Source organism: Schistocerca americana, chromosome 6 (assembly GCF_021461395.2).
Source record: "Schistocerca americana isolate TAMUIC-IGC-003095 chromosome 6, iqSchAmer2.1, whole genome shotgun sequence".
In the NCBI taxonomy this organism is placed as follows: Eukaryota; Metazoa; Arthropoda; class Insecta; order Orthoptera; family Acrididae; genus Schistocerca; species Schistocerca americana.
Window position 1 is genome coordinate 425,671,680 of NC_060124.1, and position 24,380 is coordinate 425,696,059.

At 48.6% G+C, this 24,380-nt stretch overlaps 1 protein-coding gene across 1 annotated transcript in view; it reads left to right on the top strand.

Annotated features, from left to right (window-relative positions):
- LOC124620184 (vicilin-like seed storage protein At2g18540) overlaps nucleotides 1-23,184 on the top strand; it is a 163,553-nt gene extending 140,369 nt beyond the window's left edge. Inside the window, exons 2-3 of the mRNA XM_047146854.1 lie at nucleotides 20,091-20,739; nucleotides 23,159-23,184. Of these exons, the coding sequence (XP_047002810.1) occupies nucleotides 20,091-20,739; nucleotides 23,159-23,184 (675 nt within the window). The remainder of the gene's footprint in view (nucleotides 1-20,090; nucleotides 20,740-23,158) is intronic.
- Nucleotides 23,185-24,380: the final 1,196 nt, after the last annotated feature.

A 24,380-nucleotide genomic window follows, 5' to 3' on the forward strand; every position in this document is an offset into this window, starting at 1 on the left:
AGTTCTAAGTTCTAGGGGACTAATGACCTCAGAAGTTGAGTCCCATAGTGCTCAGAGCCATTTGAACCATCTTAGCCTCAGTGTAGGTCAGCCAGTCCAGGGTCTTGTATTCCATGATTTTTCTCTATGACTGTAAAATCCTGCAATGAGCAAGGTGAATGATGCTGTCCATAGTTCACAGAGATGAGAGGTGGGACGGATGCAATATTGGGATGTGATGGACATCCACAATCTCGACATAAGATGCTGGAAGTATAGTGGGAAGACATATGGCGTAACTTCTAGCAATTAAATCACTGCATTGTGCGAGGGATATATGGGATGACATTACAGTGGTAGACTATCAGCTTGTCCTTCTCAGGCAAGATATCCAACTCAAACGCCAAGATAAAGGCTCCGGTGGCCACCTGATTTTCCCACAGATCCCTATGTACGAGCTGCACGAAATGAACACCTCGCACTCTAAAATGGCGCGCAGCTCGTCGTCAGACTGCAAAAGAAGGTCCCTGTGAAATATAATACCCTCGACTATTTTTAAGCTCTACTGTGGCATGATCGTAAAAGAAATATCCCCCCCAACATGTTACAAGCGATTAAAGCCCATCACTGGGCAGAGAATCTTGTTTTTATCAAGACTGACCCAGATCGCATTTCGGACAAGCTCTCCACCTCCCCAAACTTGTCCTCTAAATGCTCTACAGAAAGCTGTGGCATCATCAGAACGAAGAAGTCTACATCATTTCTCATACATATGAGATACCGGTGTGAATATGGTTCACTGCCATCCTTAGCCTGACGTTCCCCCCATGGTATGGCCAGAGAGGGAAATTATTTAGTCTTACATTCTTGCATTGTACTGAGACTTTAAACACTTAAAGACTGCTGGTGTTTGATCACGAGCAAGTGACAACGTTTTACTCTTCATCGTGTGTCATCGAACCTGATGTCACCAACCAGGGGCCTTCCCTGCGGGTGCCACCCAGCACAGCGAAGGCCACCTGTTAGGATGGCCATTGCCAGGAGTCCCAACACCCCAGGGTGAGAGGCATCTACTCCTCGGCATACGTGGGTCATTGTCAGCGCAAAAAAGCGACAGCTGCATATTGCATGGTATAAAACGCATCCAGGAAGGTGTTCTCACGCAAGATATGGAGAATGACCTGGAGTGTAGTGCAACGACGAGAAAGTGGGCTAAAGAACTCAAGGATAGATGGACACATAGCACAATGTAAGGCGCCCTTCCGCAACTGTATCGCTCTTCGGGAAAATTTTGAAAAATGTAGGTGAAAAACTACAGGGGACCATCACATAATGGGCGACATTTGAGAGACTCCTTTTAGTCGCCTCTTACGACAGGCAGGGATACCTGAGGTCTATTCTAATCCCCAGACCTGCAGGGGAAGCCAGGCGTGAATCTTACATTCCATCACCTTGAATATGTACGTGGTAAGGTAGATGAGGTGGTAGCTAGAAGGAAGGTTTTTCTCCTTAGGGGGCTTAGGTATGGGTATGACGGTGGCTTCACGCCAGCGTCCAGGCAAAGTGCCCTCTGCCAGGATGTGGTTGTATGTGTTAAGGAGAAAGTGCTTGCCTGCAAGAGGAAGGTGCTGCAACATCTGAATGTGGGTGGCATCTGGACCTGGGGCAGTGGATCGGGATGAAGAGAGCATGATCTAGCTCCCTCATAGTGCAGACAGCATTGTAGCACTCACGATGAGGAGGAGAGAAATGCATCGCCCGAGCCGTCTCCACTCGTTTCCGATGAAGGAACGCAGGGTAATAGAAGATCTCGAAACTTCCGCGAAACGGCGACCCAAGGTGTTGGAGATAGTAATAGAGTCGATGATAACATCGTCTGCTACTGTGAGGCAGGAAATTTGGGAATGGATCTTGGCCCCAGACAGCCGTCTGAGGTTGGCCCACATCACAGCTCTTTTACTATCCTGAAGAACTCAACAACACTTTCCATGCATCTGTTTATAATGCATACAGTTTTCCATCGTTGGGTGGCGATTTTATACGCGGGGGACGCATCTACATGGGCGAATTGCGTCGCAGCATGCGTCAGTCCACTGGGACACTACATGGTGGAGAGGAGGTGCGGGGTTTGGGAGGTTCTGCAGCAATAAGGATAATGTTTGTGAGATATTAGACCAGGGCATCACAACTGGGGAAATCTTGTTCTTCAAATGTCGCTAGGGAGGAGTAAAGCTGCCAGTCAGCCCTAGAAAGCTGCAATTTAGGCGTGCACATGGATGGGGTAGAAGTCAGCGAACAGATAGCACACGGGAAATGGTCGCTCAAGAAGGCATTAGAAAGAACAGACCACTGAAGTCGATTGGCAAGCTTGGCAGTGCAGAGGGATTGGTCTGAATGGGAATAAGTGTGTGAGGAGTCGGAAAGGGATGTGAGTGCACCAATGTTAAAGCAGAAGAGGTTGTGGGTTATGAATGTCAGCCAAGAGGGCACCTCTTGGACAGGCCCTGGGAGAACCACGAAGAGGATGATATGCATTAAAGCCACAAAGCAGCAAAAATGGGTGAGGTAGCTACCCTGGTGGCAGCTAATAATGGAGGGAAAAAGTCAGGTAGGGAAGGAAAAGGCGAATTGCAACAGCTTGAAGATTGGTGGCGAGATGGGATGACTATGAATGTCATCCCACATGAGCAGCATGATGCTCCCAAGAATGCCGACCTTAGGGGGAAGATCAAGAAGAATCGGTAAGTGATGTGAAAGCTCAAAGTGGTCATGAGGGCGAAATTTCGTTTCCTGAAGGCAGATTACAAGGGGATGCTGCGACGCGTTTGTGGGACCGAAGGCGGCGAATGTTCCATTTGAGGGGATTATTGATTAAGAGACGTGTGGATGTCATGTCGGCGGCAGCCGAGTCACAGCTGGGGAAGAGGCGCTACTACAGGGCATAGAAGCAGGAGGATCCTTCTCCATGGGCTCCACAGAAGCATTAGCTTGCTGGTGAGGTCAGCCTGTGGCGTGAGACGCCGGAAAATGGTTGTTGGTGTGCACTAGCCACACGGAAGCTGGCCGAGCGAAGGTGTCACGTGCCGACACCATCGAGGAGGATCTGCGAGGTGGCGAAGGAGAAGACAGTTTGCCTTAGGTGGACTACTTCGAGCCTTTCTGGTAAGAAGAAGACTATGGTGTTTGGCTGGAGGGACAGAAGAAGTCTTCACTACTCCTGTCCTCTCTAGCCTACCGGTTGTGTAGCTGGTGGTTTTGCTCCTTGAGGCGAGAGTTTGGCGGCTTGCTGCGCAGCTAGAAGGGGCATGGCGACGCTACATTGACACTGGACGATTTCACGACATCAGACCTGAATTCTTGGTCGCATGTCTGTGTGGCCATGTCCTTCATGGAGTGAGGGATAACAGAACAATAGGTACCAGACAGGAGAACACATGGTTTACGACTAGCCAGTAACTTGCGGGCAACTGGGTAAGGCAGCTTTTCCTTTATCCAGATTTTTTTTACAGCCCACTCATCAAGAGACACTGGACACTCCAAAAAGGAGACAGCATGGTGGCCATTAAACTTAATACAGCAGGAAGGAGATGGACAATCGCCCTCTAGCGCATTTGCTACCACAGTGGACACATTGGGCTGGGTGCTAAGACATTATAGCGTGGTTAAAATGGTAACACTGGTAACAGTGCATCGGGTTTGGAATGTATGGCTGGACAGTGATAATTTCATAGCCTGCTTTAAGCTTGAATGGAAGCACCACTATATCAAAGGTGGGAAAGATTGCAGGTAGGCACTAAGGAGGAATCTACCTCTTTTCATTACACGATGAATGACAATGACCCCTGATCAGAGATGTAAGACTGTATTTCGGCCTCAGACCGTCGAGCAGCCTGCCGTAAATTACACCATGGGGAGAATTCAAAGTTCTGTGGGAACTGACACAAACAGGGTAACTGTGGAGAATCGAGGCAGCAAGCAGTAGTAGCGCTCGAGAATCGTAAGTGTTCTCCAAAAGCAAAGCGCCATTCTGTAAACGAGAGCAAGATTTCACAGGGCCAGCAATTGCACGTACACCTTTATGAATAATGAACGGAATTACTGTGGCGAAGGACTGACGATATTCAGTACGTGCAGTAGGAAGGGTCGTTGAATCATTAGCCTCATGGCGTTTACGTTTCTTAGAAGTTGAGTCGGAAGATGATTCACTCAGTGCGAGGAAATCCCCCACGATTGCCAGCGTCTACGATGGCACGCTCGTTCCCACTGGGGAGCCCCTTCACAAGGGGGAGCACCCGCCTTAGGTGATTGTTCGCACCTCAGGTCACACCTCCCAAACACCTGAAAGAGGGACCAATCGGCAGTTTGGGAAGATTACAACTCAGGCAATCACCCCTCCGTTAGCCTGGCCTGTACCAGGGGATACACATGAACTCTACCTGTCGACTCGGGGCTGAGAATTCCGCGTTACCCAGTCACCTGTTACGCGTCAGACGTGTGGGCTGTCCTTAAGGAGTGCACAGGGAGGAAGGAAGAGTATCCTCAAACGCCAAAGCGGAGCAACGAGAGGAGAAGGGAAACAAAGAAAGGGAAAGAGCGGGAGATACAAAGATGAGACTTCACACATCGCCGACAGAATGCAAAACATTCCCAAGAATACCTCAGACATGTTCCGCAATGGAGGTGATAAATTATAGCAAGACGATAAACATGTAGTATGGAAGAGAAGAAAATGTTGCAAAGACTGGGGCCCCATGGTTGCGAAGCACAAACCTGCCAAACATTGGTGAGCCCCCTGGGGGACACCACCTGTCGGCGGATGTGGAAACCATTATTCATACATTCATGTTCCATGGGGCATTTACCATCTTCTGATAGGAATATTTTTTCCAGGTGTACTATTTTTTTCCGGCGTTGTACATATATTTCTACAGAGAAACACATTATCAAGTTTTTAATGGGTACATAGTGTCACGTCCAGGCTTTAAAACCAGTCAGAAACTTCTGCAGAATAGCTGATGACATTCCATTGTCCCTTTAAATGCTACGAGTTAAAATTGAGATTTAATGTGATGCGTTACTGTTTGCTGCTCATTGGTGCTGTCACATTCAGCAGAGGAATTCTATCCCCACTTTTTCAGCATTGCTCTACATTTGCCCAGATCAGTTGTGTTCTGATTCCGCATGCAGCAGTGTTTTCAGGACAGATGAGAGCATGATGATCACTCTTTGGAAGGGTGATTAGTTGGCAAAACTCCATGGAAGAATGCTCCTGCAATTGATTGTTGCAGATTTCTTGCACATTACTACCCTGCAGACAGATTCCTGCGCGCCACTACAGTTTTATAGAACACATCGCTGGGATTCTGATAATGAAGTTTCTGATTGAGTTGCTATTTCTGGGTTATGTTTTTAATCTTTTCCACACGTTCAGCAGTGACTGGGTTTATGGACGGTTGTGAAATATTGCTAAGAATCTGTAGCGAATGTGCGTTGTGGGACGAATGTACACTGCAGTGAGGTGCATTGCGTGACTGATCTGTGTGTCAACTGTTTTAGTGTGAGCCTATTTCGCCAGGGTAACAGTAGTATTCTGCAACTGCGTATGAAAGAGCTAGAGCAAATCTGAGGAACGTTGCATTGGGCACGCGGTTCATATTAACTGATAACTGGTCTGTATAATGTTTTTGTGGTATTCCCTGTGTGATACCGTCATTCTAAATGGCACAATCAAACAAGACCATTGTCTGCAGGACACGGGGCACCCAGGGCATGGGATGGTGTTTCATGCTGACAACACGTATGCACACTGCAGGCGCGCAGATGGGCAGAGGCCATAGAATGGGGCCCTCAGTTCTCCCCTTCCTTCGCCTCCTTGTTTTTGGAATGTTGTTCACGGTATCACCTTGGAGATAAGGAAATGCTGGTGACAGGCAAACGAAACATGCGCAATTCTCTCAGTTCTAATGACACCAGAGATAAGAAAACAATAATACTGGTGTCAGCACGTTTTTACCCATATTGACTACTGAGGATTGTGTAGTATAAGCCATGGAAGTCGGAAGAGCTGACTAGGTTGGTTGGTTGGTTGTTTGAGGTTAAAGGGACCAAACAGCAAGGTCATCAGTCCCTTGTTTCAAATAGACTCCATTCTGCTAACAGGACATCTCAGAAAAGTCAGAACAATAAAACGGAAAAAGGGGAAACGTAAAAGGGCAGTCACGTTGTCAATAGTAAAAACAAATGAGGGAAGTTGGCAAGAGAACGAACCCAACACTATGCTGAAGCAGCATAGGCAAGACCACCTGTGACTTAAAAGGTACAACTGCTATAATGCAGAAAGTACGTGTGGGAATAGATAAACTAACCAAGCCTTAAAAAGAAGGGGTAAAAACAGAGTAAAAGAGAAAGAAAAGAGGATTCCGGTCAGGGAGGTGAATCGGGAATCTCTGAACACTGCCTACAGTGGGAGACACCCAAACACTCACCGCCCTGCCCCAACACCAGAGGGAGATTATAAACTTTAAAACTGAGAATAAAAACCACTCTCCCGGAGGAAACCTAGAACCAGAGAGACCATCCGGGAATCGTCGGCCAACATCAAAGGTAAAGTGTGGGGGAGTCTGTACCTAGCACGCAGAGCCAAAAGAAGGGGGCATTCAACCAAAATTTGGGCCACTGAGTGGAAGGCTCCACAACCACATAGCGGGGGTGGCTCATCACGCAAAAGGAAACCATGGGTCAGCCTGGTATGGCCAATGCGGAGACGACACAGTGTGGTCGAGTCCTTGCGGGAGAGGCGAAAGGAAGAACGCCATGGGCTTGGATTCACCTTAATGGCACGAAGTTTATTGGACAGTGGAGTAGCCTCCCAAGAATTGGCCCATGACTGTGCAAAGTGGGATTTGCTGTGAAGCCGTAAATCCGCTGCAGGAGGGGTTACAGAAAACGGGGGGTAAGTAACTGCTCCCCCAGCCAAACGATCAGCGAGCTCATTACCCGGGATACCCACATGGCCCGGGACCCATATGAAGTCAATGGAACAAGCAGCACGGTGAAGATCAGCGAGATGGTCATGGATGGCAGAGACCAAGGGATGGCGCGAAAAACACCCGTCAATAGCAAGAAGGCCACTCATCGAGTCCGTACATAACAAAACGCGGTTGTGTTGGGATTGTTTAATAAAGGTAAGGGCCTGGGAAATTGCCATCAATTCCGCAGTAAACACCCCACATGAGGGTGGCAGTAGATGATTTTCCGTTCCAACAAAGGACGTGAAGGCATACCCAACATGATCAGCAGATTTAGAGCCATCAGTGTAAAAAACAACAGCATCCCGAAACTCCCATAAAATTTGGCGGAAAAAGGAACGGAACACCACCGGGGGGATGGAATCTTTCGGACCGCGGCGGAGATCCATCCGAATTCGAGGCCGAGGAACTAACCAAGGAGGGGTGGAGGGGAGGGAGCGAGGAAGACAGGACAAAGAAGGAAGCCGAAAATCACGGTTAAGAGACGCAAGGCGCAGTCCAACCGGTAAACCCGCCCGAGGGCGGGAGTCAGGCGGGCGACGTCCATGGTCTGGGAATAGGATAGAATAGGAAGGATGAGCGGGAGAAGAACGGATAGTAAGGGCATAAGACACCAGAAGCTGGGACCGCCGAACAGAAAGGGGGGGGATCCCAGCTTCAACCAGGAGACTATCAACAGGGCTAGTAGGGAAGGCACCGGTGGCCAAACGGATACCACGATGGTGGACCGGATCCAGCACGTGCAGCGTGGAAGGAGCAGCTGAACCATAAACTTGACAACCATAGTCCAAACGTGACAGAACTAGAGCACGATAAAGACGGAGGAGGAGGGAACGGTCCGCACCCCAAGAGGAGTGGGCAAGGAAGCGAAGGACATTTAGTTTACGGAAACATCCTACCTTCAGGAGTCTGATATGGGGCAGCCAAGTGAGCTTGTTGTCGAAAAGAAGACCTAGGAAACGAAACTGTGGAACCACAGGCAATCTTTGTGCAGCGAGATAGAGCTCTGGATCAGGGTGGACCGTAGTACGGCGACAGAAGTGGACCACCCGCGATTTTAAAGGAGAGAATTGAAACCCGTGTGAGAGGGTCCATGCCGAGGCACGCCGTATAGCCACCTGGAGCTGCCGTTCTGCAGATGGCATCGAGGAGGAACTAACCCAAATGCAGAAATCATCCACATACAGGGCAGGGGCGACCAAGGGACCGACAGAGGCCGCAAGTCCATCGATAGCAATGAGGAAAAGAAGGACACTCAAGACAGAACCCTGTGGGATGCCCGTCTCCTGGGTCCGTGGAGAACTAAAAGCAGTACCAACTCGAACTCTGAATGACCGATGGATCAGGAACTGGCGGATAAAAATCGGGAGTGGGCCCCGAAGACCCCACTGATGAAGGGTTAGTAAGATGTGATGGCGCCAGGCCGTGTCATAGGCCTTGCGAAGGTCAAAAAACACTGCAACCAAATGGCGGCGCTGGGAAAAAGCCTGCCGAACTGCGGATTCCAAACGAAGTAAATGATCGATTGGAGATCGTCCCTCTCGAAAGCCACACTGGTAAGGGGACAATAGATCCCGAGATTCGAGGACCCAAGTGAGCCGACGGGCTACCAGCCGTTCAAAGTAACTTACAACCAACATTGGTCAAACTAATTGGCCGATAGCTGTCAACAGATAGTGGGTTCTGACCAGGCTTAAGGACAGGAACCACAATGCTATCCCTCCACTGAGAAGGGAAGTCACCCTGGAGCCAGATACGGTTAAACACCCGAAGAAGATGGTGCCGTTGTGGAGCACTGAGATGTTGAAGCAGCTGGTTATGAATGGAATCTGGGCCAGGGGCCGTATCGTGAGAAGAAGATAGAGCAGAAAGAAATTCCCATTCAGTGAAAGGTTCGTTGTAAGATTCTGACTCACAAGTGGTGAAACATAAGGTGACAGCTTCAGCCTGCTGTTTTTGATGAAGGAAGAGCTGACTAACTGTTTACCGTAACAATTCAGGACCACATGCAGAAGCTAATGCACAATCACTGGGTCATTCAATATCTGCAACAATATTGCCAAATCTTAACTACATAGTTGACAGCTGTGTGGTTTAATGTTTGCGTTCTTCGGCTATCAGAGGAGATGCCACAGTGGATTTTGTTTTTATAGAGTTCTCAGCTGATACATTCCAATGTCGCCTTTCAGTCTTTGTATACTACGGCATTCAACTGAATTTAATCCAGATTTCCTAATTTTTTAAGGTTTCCGCAGTATAAGACGGCTGTTAATGCTAGTGCTATATAATTTCAGTGCAGTAATAGCAAGGCTGGTTGTATTATTTCAGTATGTGAAATACTGAGCTATATATATTTCGACCGTGATTACAATTTCCCCAAAATCCAAATAATTAACGCGCTTTGAAAGACTGCAACGAAAAACGTTCAATGGAATAAAACGTGAAGGGAAATTAACCTTGCCCCAAACATCACGTAACACTAAAATAAACTTTACACCCAGAACTTTGCCATGTCTACTTGCAATATTATCCACATATATGATTAAGAATTTCACGACTTCCACAAGAGTAAATGTACTATTTTGTGTGGCGAAATAACCAGCATTCCATTCTTCTAAATTGACTAGCCATGTGAATCGGTGACAAACAAGGGTAGGAAAGATCTTCCTTGTTAACGGACAGAAATAATAACAATACGGTATGTTGTGCCAGTCGTAAAAGGCGACGAAAAGAACAAACCACTAACAGGGATTTTTGTTTGTTTGTTTGTGGTTTTAGGGCGCAAAACGTCTATGGTCATTAGCGCCCAGCCCGTGACGTAGGAAACAGGATAAAAACGAAATTTAAAATCAGCAGCAAGGGGAACAAAGTCATAAAATTTGAGAAACTAAAGGCAGAAGGAATGCTTAAAAATCCACTATAGAAAGGGGTTTGTTGTCCCAAAAAAAAAAAAAAAAATCAAATGACTGACGTCATTTCACTGTCACTAATAAACTGTAGAACGCGGTCAGCTGAGCGCGTGTCATCTGCTAAAACCAACGATAATCAGGCGATAGCTGTAGACGGGAGCGTAACGGATTAAAATAGGGGCATTCAATTAAAAGGTGTCTGACCGTCCACAGCTGAGAGCAGTGGGGACAGAGTGGGGGAGGATCACCGCTTAAAAGATGTCGATGGCTAAAAAGACAGTGCCCTATCCGGAGTCTAGCTAAAATTACCTCCTCCTGACGACGCGTTCGGGAGGAAGAGGTCCAAGCGCAAGGAAGGGCTTTCACTTCCCGCAATTTATTATGGGGAAGTGTTGACCAATGCGCACGCCATAAATGAGCAACTTGGCGACATAAACCGCTCCGTAGATCGGTAAACGGAAGAGACTGAATAGCTGGCCGAGGAAGAGAGACTGCAGCCTTGGCCGCTATATCGGCCGCCTCATTCCCACAGATACCAGCGTGTCCCGGGAGCCAGAGGAACGCCACTGAGACGCCCCCCAGGTGGAGCAAGCGCAGACAGTCCTGAATCCGGTGGACCAGAGGATGCACAGGGTAAAGAGCTTGGAGACTTAGGAGAGAGCTGAGAGAATCTGAGCAGATTACGTACTGTATCCGCTGATGGCGGCGGATGTAGTGGACAGCCTGGAGAACAGCGTAAAGCTCCGCAGTATAAACCGAACACTGGTCGGGAAGCCGAAAGTGATTTGGGGTGTCGCCAACAATATAGGCACTCCCTACACCTAACGATGTTTTCGAGCCGTCGGTGCAAATAAATGTGGCTTCCGTCATTTGTGCACATAGAGCAGCAAATGCCCGACGGTAGACAAGTGTAGGGGTACCATCTTTGGGAAATTGACATAGGTCTCTGAGCAAGTCGATCCGGGGACGGAGCCAAGGCGGTGCTGTACCCCAAGTTGTCAAGAAGGTTTTAGGAAAGCGGAAGGAGGGAGAATGGAGCAGTTGACGGAAGCGGACTCCCGGGGGTAGTAGGGAGGAGGAGCGGCCTGCATACCCGACATCAAAGGAGGTGTCGAGAAAAAGGTCATGGGCTGGATTAGCAGGCATGGAAGACAGATGGCTAGCATAACGACTCAGAAGGACTGCCCGCCGATTGGACAGCGGAGGTTCAGCAGTCTCAGCATAAAGGCTTTCCACAGGGCTGGTGTAAAAAGCTCCAGACACTAAACGTAATCCACGGTGGTGGATAGAGTCGAGACGCCGAAGAATAGACGGCCGAGCAGAGGAGTAGACTATGCTTCCATAATCCAATTTCGAGCGCACTAAGGCGCGATAGAGGCGGAGAAGGACCACTCGGTCCGCTCCCCAGGAGGTACTATTCAGGACACGGAGGGTGTTAAGGGAACGCAGACAGCGAGCCGAAAGATAGGAAACGTGGGAGGAACAGCACAGTTTTCTGTCAAACATAAGACCCAAGAATTTAGCGACGTCGGAAAACGGAAGGTTGACAGGACCCAGATGTAAGGAGGGCGGAAGAAACTCCTTACGTTGCCAAAAATTAACACAAACGGTCTTACTGGGTGAGAAACGGAAGACGGTTTCGATGCTCCTCGAGTGGAGGCGATCGAGACATCCTTGAAGACGTCGTTCAAGCAGGCTGGTCCGTTGAGAGCTGTAGTAGATCGCAAAATCGTCCACAAAGAGGGAGCCCGAGACATCAGGAAGGAGACAATCCATAATTGGATTAATGGCGATGGCAAACAGTACAACACTCAGCACAGAGCCCTGGGGTACCCCGTTTTCTTGGGAGAAAGTACGGGAGAGAGTAGTGTTCACCCGCACCCTAAATGTGCGCTCTGCCATAAATTCGCGAAGAAAAAGGGGCAGCCGGCCTCGAAAGCCCCAAGAGAACAGTGTGCGGAGGATGCTTGTCCTCCAACAGGTATCGTATGCTCTCTCCAGATCAAAAAATATTGCTACTGTTTGGCGTTTCCGGAGAAAATTGTTCATGATATAAGTGGAGAGAGCAACAAGATGGTCAATGGCAGAACGATGCTTTCGGAATCCGCATTGGGCTGGTGTTAAAAGACTGCGGGACTCCAGCCACCAAGCTAAACGGTAATTCACCATACGTTCCAAAACCTTACAGACACTACTCGTGAGAGAAATGGGGCGATAGCTAGAGGGGAGATGTTTGTCCTTTCCAGGTTTCGGAACGGGAACGACAATAGCTTCCCGCCATCGCCTGGGAAAGGTACTGTCGGTCCAAATTCGATTGTAAAGGCGAAGGAGGTAACGCAGGCTATGGGTTGATAAATGCAGCAACATTTGGACATGGATAGCATCCGGTCCTAGGGCGGAGGAGCGAGAGGAAGAGAGGGCATGTTGGAGTTCCCGCTTGGAGTAAACAGTATTGTAGCTTTAGTGATTTTGAGAGGAGAAAGCAAGATGTCGCACCTCCGCTGCACGTTTCTTCAGGAGAAACGCTGGCGGGTAATTTGAAGAGCTCGAAATCTCAGCAAAGTGCTGACCCAATGAGTTAGAAATTGCGACGGGGTCCACTAAGGTATCATGCGCGACAGGGAGCCCAGAGACCGGGGAGAAACTAGGCGCGCCTGAGAACCGTCGAAGCCGACTCCAAACTTCCGAGGAGGGAGTGAAGGTGTTAAATGAGCTAATAAAGAATTTCCAGCTTGCCTTCTTGCTATCGCGGATGACGCGACGGCATCGCGCACGGAGCTGCTTATATCGGATAAAGTTTGCCAAAGTTGGATGGTGACGGAAAATGCGAAGAGCACGTCGCCGCTCACGTATTGCGTCACGGCATGCCTCGTTCCACCAAGGAACTGGGGGGCGCCGGGGCAATTCGGAGGTGCGTGGTATTGAACGTTCCGCAGCTGTGAGAATAACGTCGGTAATATGTGTGACCTCATCGTCGACGCTGGGAAAGCGACGGTCATCGAATGTCGCTAGAGACGAAAAAAAGTGTCCAATCCGCTTGGGCAAACTTCCAGCGTCGCGAGCGCATATATGGCAGTTGCGGCTGCAGTCTAAGAACACATGGAAAGTGGTCACTCGAGTGTGTATCATCAAGGGCGAACCATTCGAAGCGCCGAGCTAGCGGAACAGTACCGACAGCAAGGTCCAAATGAGATAAATTTGTCGTGGAGGCAGACAAAAATGTGGGGACCCCAGTGTTGAGGCAGACTAGATCCGCTTGGTGGAAGACGTCTAGCAATAGTGAGCCACGTGGACAAGGATGTGGAGATCCCCAAAGCGGGTGGTGGGCATTGAAGTCCCCAACCAGCAAATAGGGGGGTGGAAGCTGACCAAGAAGATGAAGGAGATCAGCTCGTGCCATTGGTGTGGACGATGGAATGTATACAATACAAAGAGAGAACGTGTATCCAGAAAGGGAAAGACGGACGGCGACAGCTTGGAAGGAACTGTTTAAGGGGATTTGGTGATAATGGAGAGTATCGTGGAGCAGAATCGTGAGTCCTCCATGGGCTGGAGTGCCTTCAACAGAGGGGAGGTCGTATCGGACGGACTGAAAATGAGGGAGAACAAAGCGGTCATGGTGATGCAGCTTTGTTTCCTGAAGACAGAAGATGACCGGCGAGTAGGATCGTAAGAGGATGGACAATACATCCCGATTGGCTCGAATGCCGCGGATATTCCAGTGGATAATGGACATAGGGTGAACAGAAAATGGAGGAACGTGACCAAGGGTGCTGTCAACTCAACGACTGCTCAGAGCTTGCGACCGACATCATGGAATGGCATTCAGTCGAAGGCAGAAGATCCTGATCTATAGGTTGGTCAGGAGCAGCTCCAGCCACCAACGATCGGCCAGTTGACCGGCCACCAGCAGTGCGCCCCGGCGACACAGAAGACGGCCGAGGGCGATTTCCGCCAGGTGGCGCTGTAGATGGGACACGCCTTGGCGGAGAAGGAGAGGAACTGTGTTTCTTCGTAGCCTTCTTGGAAGTATGATGTTTAGATGAAGGAGGAACCGATGGTTGTGAAGTTGCGGTACATAAAAACTCTTCACGAGAATGCTCTTTTTTCGAAGACTTGGCGTCTGACTTTTGGGCTCGAGATTTAGCAGACCCCGACGAAGGGTGAGCCATAGAGTGGGCAGGCGAAAGTGGTGAGGTTGAACGGGCGATCTTTGCGCTGGCCGATCTGACGACCGTGGTACTAAAGGTGAGGTCGCAAGTCTGCGTGGCCGCCTCCTTTGTTGGCCGAGGAGAAGCAAGGACAGTGCTGTATTTTCCTTTCTGAGGCACGGTGGGCTGTCGACTGGCGAGTAACTTTCGAGCAGCAAAGGTCGACACCTTTTCCTTCACTCTTATTTCCTGGATGAGCTTTTCATCCTTAAAAACGGGGCAATCTCGAGAGGAAGCAGCGTGGTCACCCATACAGTTGATGCAGTGAGGGGATGGAGGTGGACAAGCACCCTCATGGGCATCCTTGCCACACGTAACACATTTGGCCGGATTGGAACAGGACTGGCTGGTGTGATTGAACCGCTGACATCGATAGCAACGCGTAGGGTTTGGGACATAAGGGCGAACGGAAATTATCTCATAGCCTGCTTTGATTTTTGATGGGAGTTGAACTTTGTCAAATGTCAAGAAGACAGTGCGGGTTGGAATGATGTTCGAGTCAACCCTTTTCATAACCCGATGAACGGCTGTGACGCCCTGGTCAGACAGGTAGTGCTGAATTTCTTCGTCAGACAATCCATCGAGGGAGCGTGTATAAACGACTCCACGCGAGGAATTTAAGGTACGGTGTGGTTCCACCCGGACAGGGAAGGTGTGGAGCAGAGAAGTACGCAGCAATTTTTGAGCCTGGAGGGCACTGTGTGTTTCCAACAACAGGGTGCCATTCCGTAATCTGGAACAAGACTTTACAGGACACGCAATTGCGTCGACACCTTTCTGAATAATGAAAGGGTTGACCGTGGAAAAGTCGTGACCTTCGTCAGACCGAGAAACAACAAGGAACTGTGGCAACGATGGAAGAACCGTCTGTGGCTGAGACTCAGTGAACTTACGTTTGTGAGCAGACATAGTGGGAGGTGAGGAAACCATTGCGGAAGAATCCCCCATGATTACCGGCGTCTCCGATGGCGCGCTCCTCCCTTGTGGGGGCCCTCACCGAGGGCACACCCGCCTTAGGTGATTGTTCACACCTCAGGTCACACCTCCCGACAAACGGACGGAGGGACCAATCGGCACTTTCGGAAGATATCAGCTCGGGTAATCACCCCTCCCTGGGCCTGGCCGTTACCAGGGGGTATGTACGTGTCCTACCTGTCTACCCGGGGCGGGGAATTACGCGTTACCCCGTCACCGGCTACGCATGGAAGTGCGTGGGTCGGCCTTCAGACACGCACAGGGAAAGGAAAGAAGAGAGGTCTCAAACGCCGCAGCGGAGAAAAGGGTAAAGAGAAGAGGTAAAGAGAAGAGGTAAGGAAAAGAGAAGGACGAAGAAAGATGAAGACATACAAGCAAGGAAGGCGAAGAGTGCGGTACATTTACAAGCGTCCGTCTCCGGACGTAGGCACAAACCATACTGCCCAGAGGGGGAGAAAGGGAAGGAAAGAGCCAGAGGTGAGGGGGGGGCGAAGATGGGGAATGGGGAAGGATACGGAAAGGGAAGGTATGCAGCCTGGAAAGGAAGGAAGGCCACATTAGCTCGGGGTCCCGTGCTCGCTACACACGTATCCACAAAAGAGTTGTGGATCCCCTGGGGGAACACTAACAGGGATAACCCCCCTTTTAGTGTGATTAGTTGGTTCAGGACAGAGCTAAAGATGCCTCGGACAAGCGCCGTCATGGTCGGGGACGACGCTTGAACCCTATGCCAGCACACAGTGGTAACGACACTGCTAGCCAACTGGAAAATGATTGAAATCCAAATAGAGGTGTTTTGCAGGATATGCTTCCTGCAACCACCCTAGAAGGAAAACAAAGACAGAGGATGAGATGGTCAGATGAAGTTAATCGACACCTCATGTTCTGTTATTACCAAGCAACAAACGTAGGAACCAACACAACTGGATACAGATCACAAGTATACACAACATTTAATACCAGATGCCCAGAATTAAAATTTTTAACAGAACAACGACTAGCGAATCAGATCTGTGTAATAATCAAAATTAACAGGATACCCCAGTCAGAATTAGAAAACATCAAACAACAAGTACAACAAATACTGGAACAAAATAATGTGGAATCAGAAGAAGAAAATACAGTAATGGACTCAAACATCCCAGAGCAGACAAAAAAGAACAACACGCATCAATTAAACAATCAGAGGAAAACGAAATCTTAAGACAGCCACCAGAACAAGCACAAATGGAACATGAAGTGACACACAAGTTAGATATAGAAGAAAATTTTCAGCTGACATATATAGAATACAAAGACACAAATACAGACATTAGACCATTCTTACATAGACCCCCAAATAACCCACAAGTCGAAACAACAATAAAAACTATCAACACAATCATACACAACAAATAAATGAAAACAACAATGGAAGAGATACAACTACTGGTTTATATAGGAGCACTCACTACACTAAATGCAGAGCGAAGCGAAGGCAGGGCGAAGCGAAGGCAGGGCGAAGCGAAGGCAGGGCGAAGCGAAGGCAGGGCGAAGCGAAGGCAGGGCGAAGCGAAGGCAGGGCGAAGCGAAGGCAGGGCGAAGCGAAGGCAGGGCGAAGCGAAGGCAGGGCGAAGCGAAGGCAGGGCGAAGCGAAGGCAGGGCGAAGCGAAGGCAGGGCGAAGCGAAGGCAGGGCGAAGCGAAGGCAGGGCGAAGCGAAGGCAGGGCGAAGCGAAGGCAGGGCGAAGCGAAGGCAGGGCGAAGCGAAGGCAGGGCGAAGCGAAGGCAGGGCGAAGCGAAGGCAGAGCGAAGCGAAGGCAGAGCGAAGCGAAGGCAGAGCGAAGCGAAGGCAGAGCGAAGCGAAGGCAGAGCGAAGCGAAGGCAGAGCGAAGCGAAGGCAGAGCGAAGCGAAGGCAGAGCGAAGCGAAGGCAGAGCGAAGCGAAGGCAGAGCGAAGCGAAGGCAGAAGGAAGCGAAGGCAGAAGGAAGCGAAGGCAGAAGGAAGCGAAGGCAGAAGGAAGCGAAGGCAGAAGGAAGCGAAGGCAGAAGGAAGCGAAGGCAGAAGGAAGCGAAGGCAGAAGGAAGCGAAGGCAGAAGGAAGCGAAGGCAGAAGGAAGCGAAGGCAGAAGGAAGCGAAGGCAGAAGGAAGCGAAGGCAGAAGGAAGCGAAGGCAGAAGGAAGCGAAGGCAGAAGGAAGCGAAGGCAGAAGGAAGCGAAGGCAGAAGGAAGCGAAGGCAGAAGGAAGCGAAGGCAGAAGGAAGCGAAGGCAGAAGGAAGCGAAGGCAGAAGGAAGCGAAGGCAGAAGGAAGCGAAGGCAGAAGGAAGCGAAGGCAGAAGGAAGCGAAGGCAGAAGGAAGCGAAGGCAGAAGGAAGCGAAGGCAGAAGGAAGCGAAGGCAGAAGGAAGCGAAGGCAGAAGGAAGCGAAGGCAGAAGGAAGCGAAGGCAGAAGGAAGCGAAGGCAGAAGGAAGCGAAGGCAGAAGGAAGCGAAGGCAGAAGGAAGCGAAGGCAGAAGGAAGCGAAGGCAGAAGGAAGCGAAGGCAGAAGGAAGCGAAGGCAGAAGGAAGCGAAGGCAGAAGGAAGCGAAGGCAGAAGGAAGCGAAGGCAGAAGGAAGCGAAGGCAGAAGGAAGCGAAGGCAGAAGGAAGCGAAGGCAGAAGGAAGCGAAAGCAGAAGGAAGCGAAAGCAGAAGGAAGCGAAAGCAGAAGGAAGCGAAAGCAGAAGGAAGCGAAAGCAGAAGGAAGCGAAAGCAGAAGGAAGCGAAAGCAGAAGGAAGCGAAAGCAGAAGGAAGCGAAAGCAGAAGGAAGCGAAAGCAGAAGGAAGCGAAAGCAGAAGGAAGCGAAAGCAGAAGGAAGCGAAAGCAGAAGGAAGCGAAAGCAGAAGGAAGCGAAAGCAGAAGGAAGCGAAAGCAGAAGGAAGCGAAAGCAGAAGGAAGCGAAAGCAGAAGGAAGCGAAAGCAGAAGGAAGCGAAAGCAGAAGGAAGCGAAAGCAGAAGGAAGCGAAAGCAGAAGGAAGCGAAAGCAGAAGGAAGCGAAAGCAGAAGGAAGCGAAAGCAGAAGGAAGCGAAAGCAGAAGGAAGCGAAAGCAGAAGGAAGCGAAAGCAGAAGGAAGCGAAAGCAGAAGGAAGCGAAAGCAGAAGGAAGCGAAAGCAGAAGGAAGCGAAAGCAGAAGGAAGCGAAAGCAGAAGGAAGCGAAAGCAGAAGGAAGCGAAAGCAGAAGGAAGCGAAAGCAGAAGGAAGCGAAAGCAGAAGGAAGCGAAAGCAGAAGGAAGCGAAAGCAGAAGGAAGCGAAAGCAGAAGGAAGCGAAAGCAGAAGGAAGCGAAAGCAGAAGGAAGCGAAAGCAGAAGGAAGCGAAAGCAGAAGGAAGCGAAAGCAGAAGGAAGCGAAAGCAGAAGGAAGCGAAAGCAGAAGGAAGCGAAAGCAGAAGGAAGCGAAAGCAGAAGGAAGCGAAAGCAGAAGGAAGCGAAAGCAGAAGGAAGCGAAAGCAGAAGGAAGCGAAAGCAGAAGGAAGCGAAAGCAGAAGGAAGCGAAAGCAGAAGGAAGCGAAAGCAGAAGGAAGCGAAAGCAGAAGGAAGCGAAAGCAGAAGGAAGCGAAAGCAGAAGGAAGCGAAAGCAGAAGGAAGCGAAAGCAGAAGGAAGCGAAAGCAGAAGGAAGCGAAAGCAGAAGGAAGCGAAAGCAGAAGGAAGCGAAAGCAGAAGGAAGCGAAAGCAGAAGGAAGCGAAAGCAGAAGGAAGCGAAAGCAGAAGGAAGCGAAAGCAGAAGGAAGCGAAAGCAGAAGGAAGCGAAAGCAGAAGGAAGCGAAAGCAGAAGGAAGCGAAAGCAGAAGGAAGCGAAAGCAGAAGGAAGCGAAAGCAGAAGGAAGCGAAAGCAGAAGGAAGCGAAAGCAGAAGGAAGCGAAAGCAGAAGGAAGCGAAAGCAGAAGGAAGCGAAAGCAGAAGGAAGCGAAAGCAGAAGGAAGCGAAAGCAGAAGGAAGCGAAAGCAGAAGGAAGCGAAAGCAGAAGGAAGCGAAAGCAGAAGGAAGCGAAAGCAGAAGGAAGCGAAAGCAGAAGGAAGCGAAAGCAGAAGGAAGCGAAAGCAGAAGGAAGCGAAAGCAGAAGGAAGCGAAAGCAGAAGGAAGCGAAAGCAGAAGGAAGCGAAAGCAGAAGGAAGCGAAAGCAGAAGGAAGCGAAAGCAGAAGGAAGCGAAAGCAGAAGGAAGCGAAAGCAGAAGGAAGCGAAAGCAGAAGGAAGCGAAAGCAGAAGGAAGCGAAAGCAGAAGGAAGCGAAAGCAGAAGGAAGCGAAAGCAGAAGGAAGCGAAAGCAGAAGGAAGCGAAAGCAGAAGGAAGCGAAAGCAGAAGGAAGCGAAAGCAGAAGGAAGCGAAAGCAGAAGGAAGCGAAAGCAGAAGGAAGCGAAAGCAGAAGGAAGCGAAAGCAGAAGGAAGCGAAAGCAGAAGGAAGCGAAAGCAGAAGGAAGCGAAAGCAGAAGGAAGCGAAAGCAGAAGGAAGCGAAAGCAGAAGGAAGCGAAAGCAGAAGGAAGCGAAAGCAGAAGGAAGCGAAAGCAGAAGGAAGCGAAAGCAGAAGGAAGCGAAAGCAGAAGGAAGCGAAAGCAGAAGGAAGCGAAAGCAGAAGGAAGCGAAAGCAGAAGGAAGCGAAAGCAGAAGGAAGCGAAAGCAGAAGGAAGCGAAAGCAGAAGGAAGCGAAAGCAGAAGGAAGCGAAAGCAGAAGGAAGCGAAAGCAGAAGGAAGCGAAAGCAGAAGGAAGCGAAAGCAGAAGGAAGCGAAAGCAGAAGGAAGCGAAAGCAGAAGGAAGCGAAAGCAGAAGGAAGCGAAAGCAGAAGGAAGCGAAAGCAGAAGGAAGCGAAAGCAGAAGGAAGCGAAAGCAGAAGGAAGCGAAAGCAGAAGGAAGCGAAAGCAGAAGGAAGCGAAAGCAGAAGGAAGCGAAAGCAGAAGGAAGCGAAAGCAGAAGGAAGCGAAAGCAGAAGGAAGCGAAAGCAGAAGGAAGCGAAAGCAGAAGGAAGCGAAAGCAGAAGGAAGCGAAAGCAGAAGGAAGCGAAAGCAGAAGGAAGCGAAAGCAGAAGGAAGCGAAAGCAGAAGGAAGCGAAAGCAGAAGGAAGCGAAAGCAGAAGGAAGCGAAAGCAGAAGGAAGCGAAAGCAGAAGGAAGCGAAAGCAGAAGGAAGCGAAAGCAGAAGGAAGCGAAAGCAGAAGGAAGCGAAAGCAGAAGGAAGCGAAAGCAGAAGGAAGCGAAAGCAGAAGGAAGCGAAAGCAGAAGGAAGCGAAAGCAGAAGGAAGCGAAAGCAGAAGGAAGCGAAAGCAGAAGGAAGCGAAAGCAGAAGGAAGCGAAAGCAGAAGGAAGCGAAAGCAGAAGGAAGCGAAAGCAGAAGGAAGCGAAAGCAGAAGGAAGCGAAAGCAGAAGGAAGCGAAAGCAGAAGGAAGCGAAAGCAGAAGGAAGCGAAAGCAGAAGGAAGCGAAAGCAGAAGGAAGCGAAAGCAGAAGGAAGCGAAAGCAGAAGGAAGCGAAAGCAGAAGGAAGCGAAAGCAGAAGGAAGCGAAAGCAGAAGGAAGCGAAAGCAGAAGGAAGCGAAAGCAGAAGGAAGCGAAAGCAGAAGGAAGCGAAAGCAGAAGGAAGCGAAAGCAGAAGGAAGCGAAAGCAGAAGGAAGCGAAAGCAGAAGGAAGCGAAAGCAGAAGGAAGCGAAAGCAGAAGGAAGCGAAAGCAGAAGGAAGCGAAAGCAGAAGGAAGCGAAAGCAGAAGGAAGCGAAAGCAGAAGGAAGCGAAAGCAGAAGGAAGCGAAAGCAGAAGGAAGCGAAAGCAGAAGGAAGCGAAAGCAGAAGGAAGCGAAAGCAGAAGGAAGCGAAAGCAGAAGGAAGCGAAAGCAGAAGGAAGCGAAAGCAGAAGGAAGCGAAAGCAGAAGGAAGCGAAAGCAGAAGGAAGCGAAAGCAGAAGGAAGCGAAAGCAGAAGGAAGCGAAAGCAGAAGGAAGCGAAAGCAGAAGGAAGCGAAAGCAGAAGGAAGCGAAAGCAGAAGGAAGCGAAAGCAGAAGGAAGCGAAAGCAGAAGGAAGCGAAAGCAGAAGGAAGCGAAAGCAGAAGGAAGCGAAAATAGACGGAAGCGAAAATAGACGGAAGCGAAAATAGACGGAAGCGAAAATAGACGGAATCAAAACCAAACATTCAACATAATCCAAAAGAAATTTTATCAGACCATAGATAAGACACACATTAAACAATCCACCAAACATAACAGACATGGAACACTTCTGGAGCAACATATGGTCAAACCCGTTACAACATAACAGGCATGCACGGAGGATACAAGCAGGAACAGACACATACAGGATGATACCACAAATTCCTGAAGTGATGATTTTGCAACGTGAAGTCACCCGAGCAATTAATTCTACTCACAATTGGAAAGCCCCTGGGAAAGATGAAATAGCAAATATCTGGCTAAAGAAGTTTACCTTAACACATTCACATGTAACTAAATTATTTAACAGTTACATTGCAGACACACACATTCCCTGATACACTTACACATGGAGTAATTTATCTGAAACCTAAAGATCAAGCAGACACAGCAAACCCAGCTAAATATCGCCCCATAAAATGCCTACCAACAATATACAAAATATTAACTTCAATCATTACACAGAAATTAATGAGACATACAACACAGAACAAAATTATAAATGAAGAACAAAAAGGCTGTTGCAAAGGCGCACGAGGATGTAAAGAGCAACTGATAATAGATGCAGAGGTGACATATCAAGCTAAAACTAAAAGGTTGCTACACTACACATACTTTGATTACCAAAAACTTTTGATAGTGTACCCCACTCATGGTTACTACAAATATTGGAAATATACAAAGTAGATCCTAAATTGATACAGTTCCTAAACATAGTAATGAAAAATTGGAAAACCACACTTGATATCGATACAAATTCAAATAATATCGCATCACAGCCAATACAGATTAAGCGTGGAATATACCAAGGAGACCCATTAAGTCCTTTCTGGTTCTACCTTGCTCTGAACCCACTATCCAACATGCTAAATAATACAAATTATGGGTACAGTATTACTGGAACATACCAACACAAAATCACACATTTGCTATACATGGATGATCTGAAACTACTGGCAGGAACAAATCAACAATTCAACCAATGACTAAAGATAATAGAAGTATTCAGCAATGAATTAAATATGGCTTTTAAAACAGACAAATGTAAGAAGAATAGCATAGTCAAGGGAAAACACAGTAAAAAAGACGATTACGTATTGGATAACCACAGCAACTGCATAGAAAGGATGGAAAGAAGAGATGCCTATATATATCTAGGATACAGACAAAAAATAGGAATAGTCAATACAAATATTAAAGCAGAACTAAAAGAAAAATATAGACAAAAACTAACAAAAATACTGAAAACAATTGACAGAAAGAATCAAGACAAAAGCTATAAATACTTATGCTATATCAATATTGACCTACTCATTTGGAGTAGTGAAATGGAGTAACACAGACCTAGAAGCACTCAACACACTTACACGATCACAATGCCACAAATATAGAATACATCACATACATTCAGCAACAGAAAGATTCACATTTCGCGGAAAGGAAGGAGGAAGGGGATTTATCGACATAAAAAACCTACATTATGGACAGGTAGACAATTTAAGAATATTCTTTCTAGAACGAGCAGAAACTAGCAAAATACACAAAGCAATCACTCATAAATACATCGGCTACACCATTGCAATTTCGTAACCACTTCTACAACCCTTTAGATCACATAACATGAACAGATACGAAGAAAGTAAATTGTAAAAAGAAAACACTACATGGCAAGCATCCGTATCATCTAACACAACCACCCATCAATCAAGACGCATCCGACACATGGCTAAGAAAAGACAATATATACAATGAGACTGAAGGATTCATGATTGCAATACAGGATCAAACAATCTTTGTGGGACTGAAGGCTATGAACGTTCCACTGGAGGAATGTCATAACGAGGAAGATATGTAGGGGTGTCACCTCGGAGTTTGGCTGAGTGATAGCCTGTGAAGAGTCGCTACTTCATGGCAGAGAAGCAGGATGATCCTGCTCCATGAAGTCCACAGAAGCATCAGCTTGCCTGTGTGGCCATTCTGTGGAGTCCAAGGCTAAGAAACGGTTGGTGGTGTCCACTGGCGACACGCAGACTAGCCAGGCTAAGGTAGCACGAGGCAACACTGTTGAAGATGATTTTCAAGTCGGCAAAGAAGAAGACCGTTTGCCTCTGGTGAATTTGTTCGAGCCTTCCCGGTTAGAGGAAGACTCGTGTGTCATTTGGCTGGATGGATGGAGGAAGTCGTCACAGGAGAACTCTTTGTCCTTTCTGGACTACCAGTTACGTAGATGGTGGCTTCGCACCGTGAGGCGACTATTTTATCGCTTGTGGCACAGCTGGACAGGGCCATGGTGATGCTACCTTGACCCTGGGCGATTTCACAACCCCAGGGCTGAATTGGAGGTCGGATGTGTGTCGCCACGTCCTTCGTGGTGCAAGGGGTAAGAAGTACAGAACTACAGATGCTGGATGGGAGAACGCAAGGTTTGTGACTAGCTAATGACTTGCTAGCCGCAGGGTAACTAACCCATATCTCATGGACAGCTCACTCATCAAGATACACAGGACAGTCCCAAGAGGCGGCTGCATAGCCACCAATGCAGTTCATACAGCAGGGAGAAAAAGGTGGGCAAATGCCCTTGCGTGCAACGCTACCACAGGTTGTACATTTGACTGTCGGCAAGCCATTCTAGTGTGGTAGAAATGATGACACTGGCAGCATCGCATCAGGCTTGGAACCTCCAGCTTGGTTGTGATTATTTCATAGGTAGGTAGGTAAGTAATTTGGTTGGTTGGATTTAAAGAGGGGGGAAGGGACCAGACTACGAGGTCATCAGTCCCTTGTTCGGAATAAAACAATGCCACAAGTGTGCGAATAAAACAAACGAGACTGACAACACAAAAGGGAATGAAAATAAAATCACAAGAATGATTAAGGGCAAAGAACCTGTAAATGGACAAAAGGGACAAGAAAACCACAGAAACGCAGGGCACAGGATGAGGAGAGGAAAACAAAGCACACGACCATGGCCGGCATACCATTAGAATAAAAAAAGCCAGCCACTCTGCAGCACATTAAGACCTCCAGCCTAGAAGTACTAGGGTGGAAGAAACAGAGGGACAAAGGACATGCACTATAACTTATATAGAATGATAAAGCCCACCCTCATGAATAAAACTTAAAACTAAATCAGCCAG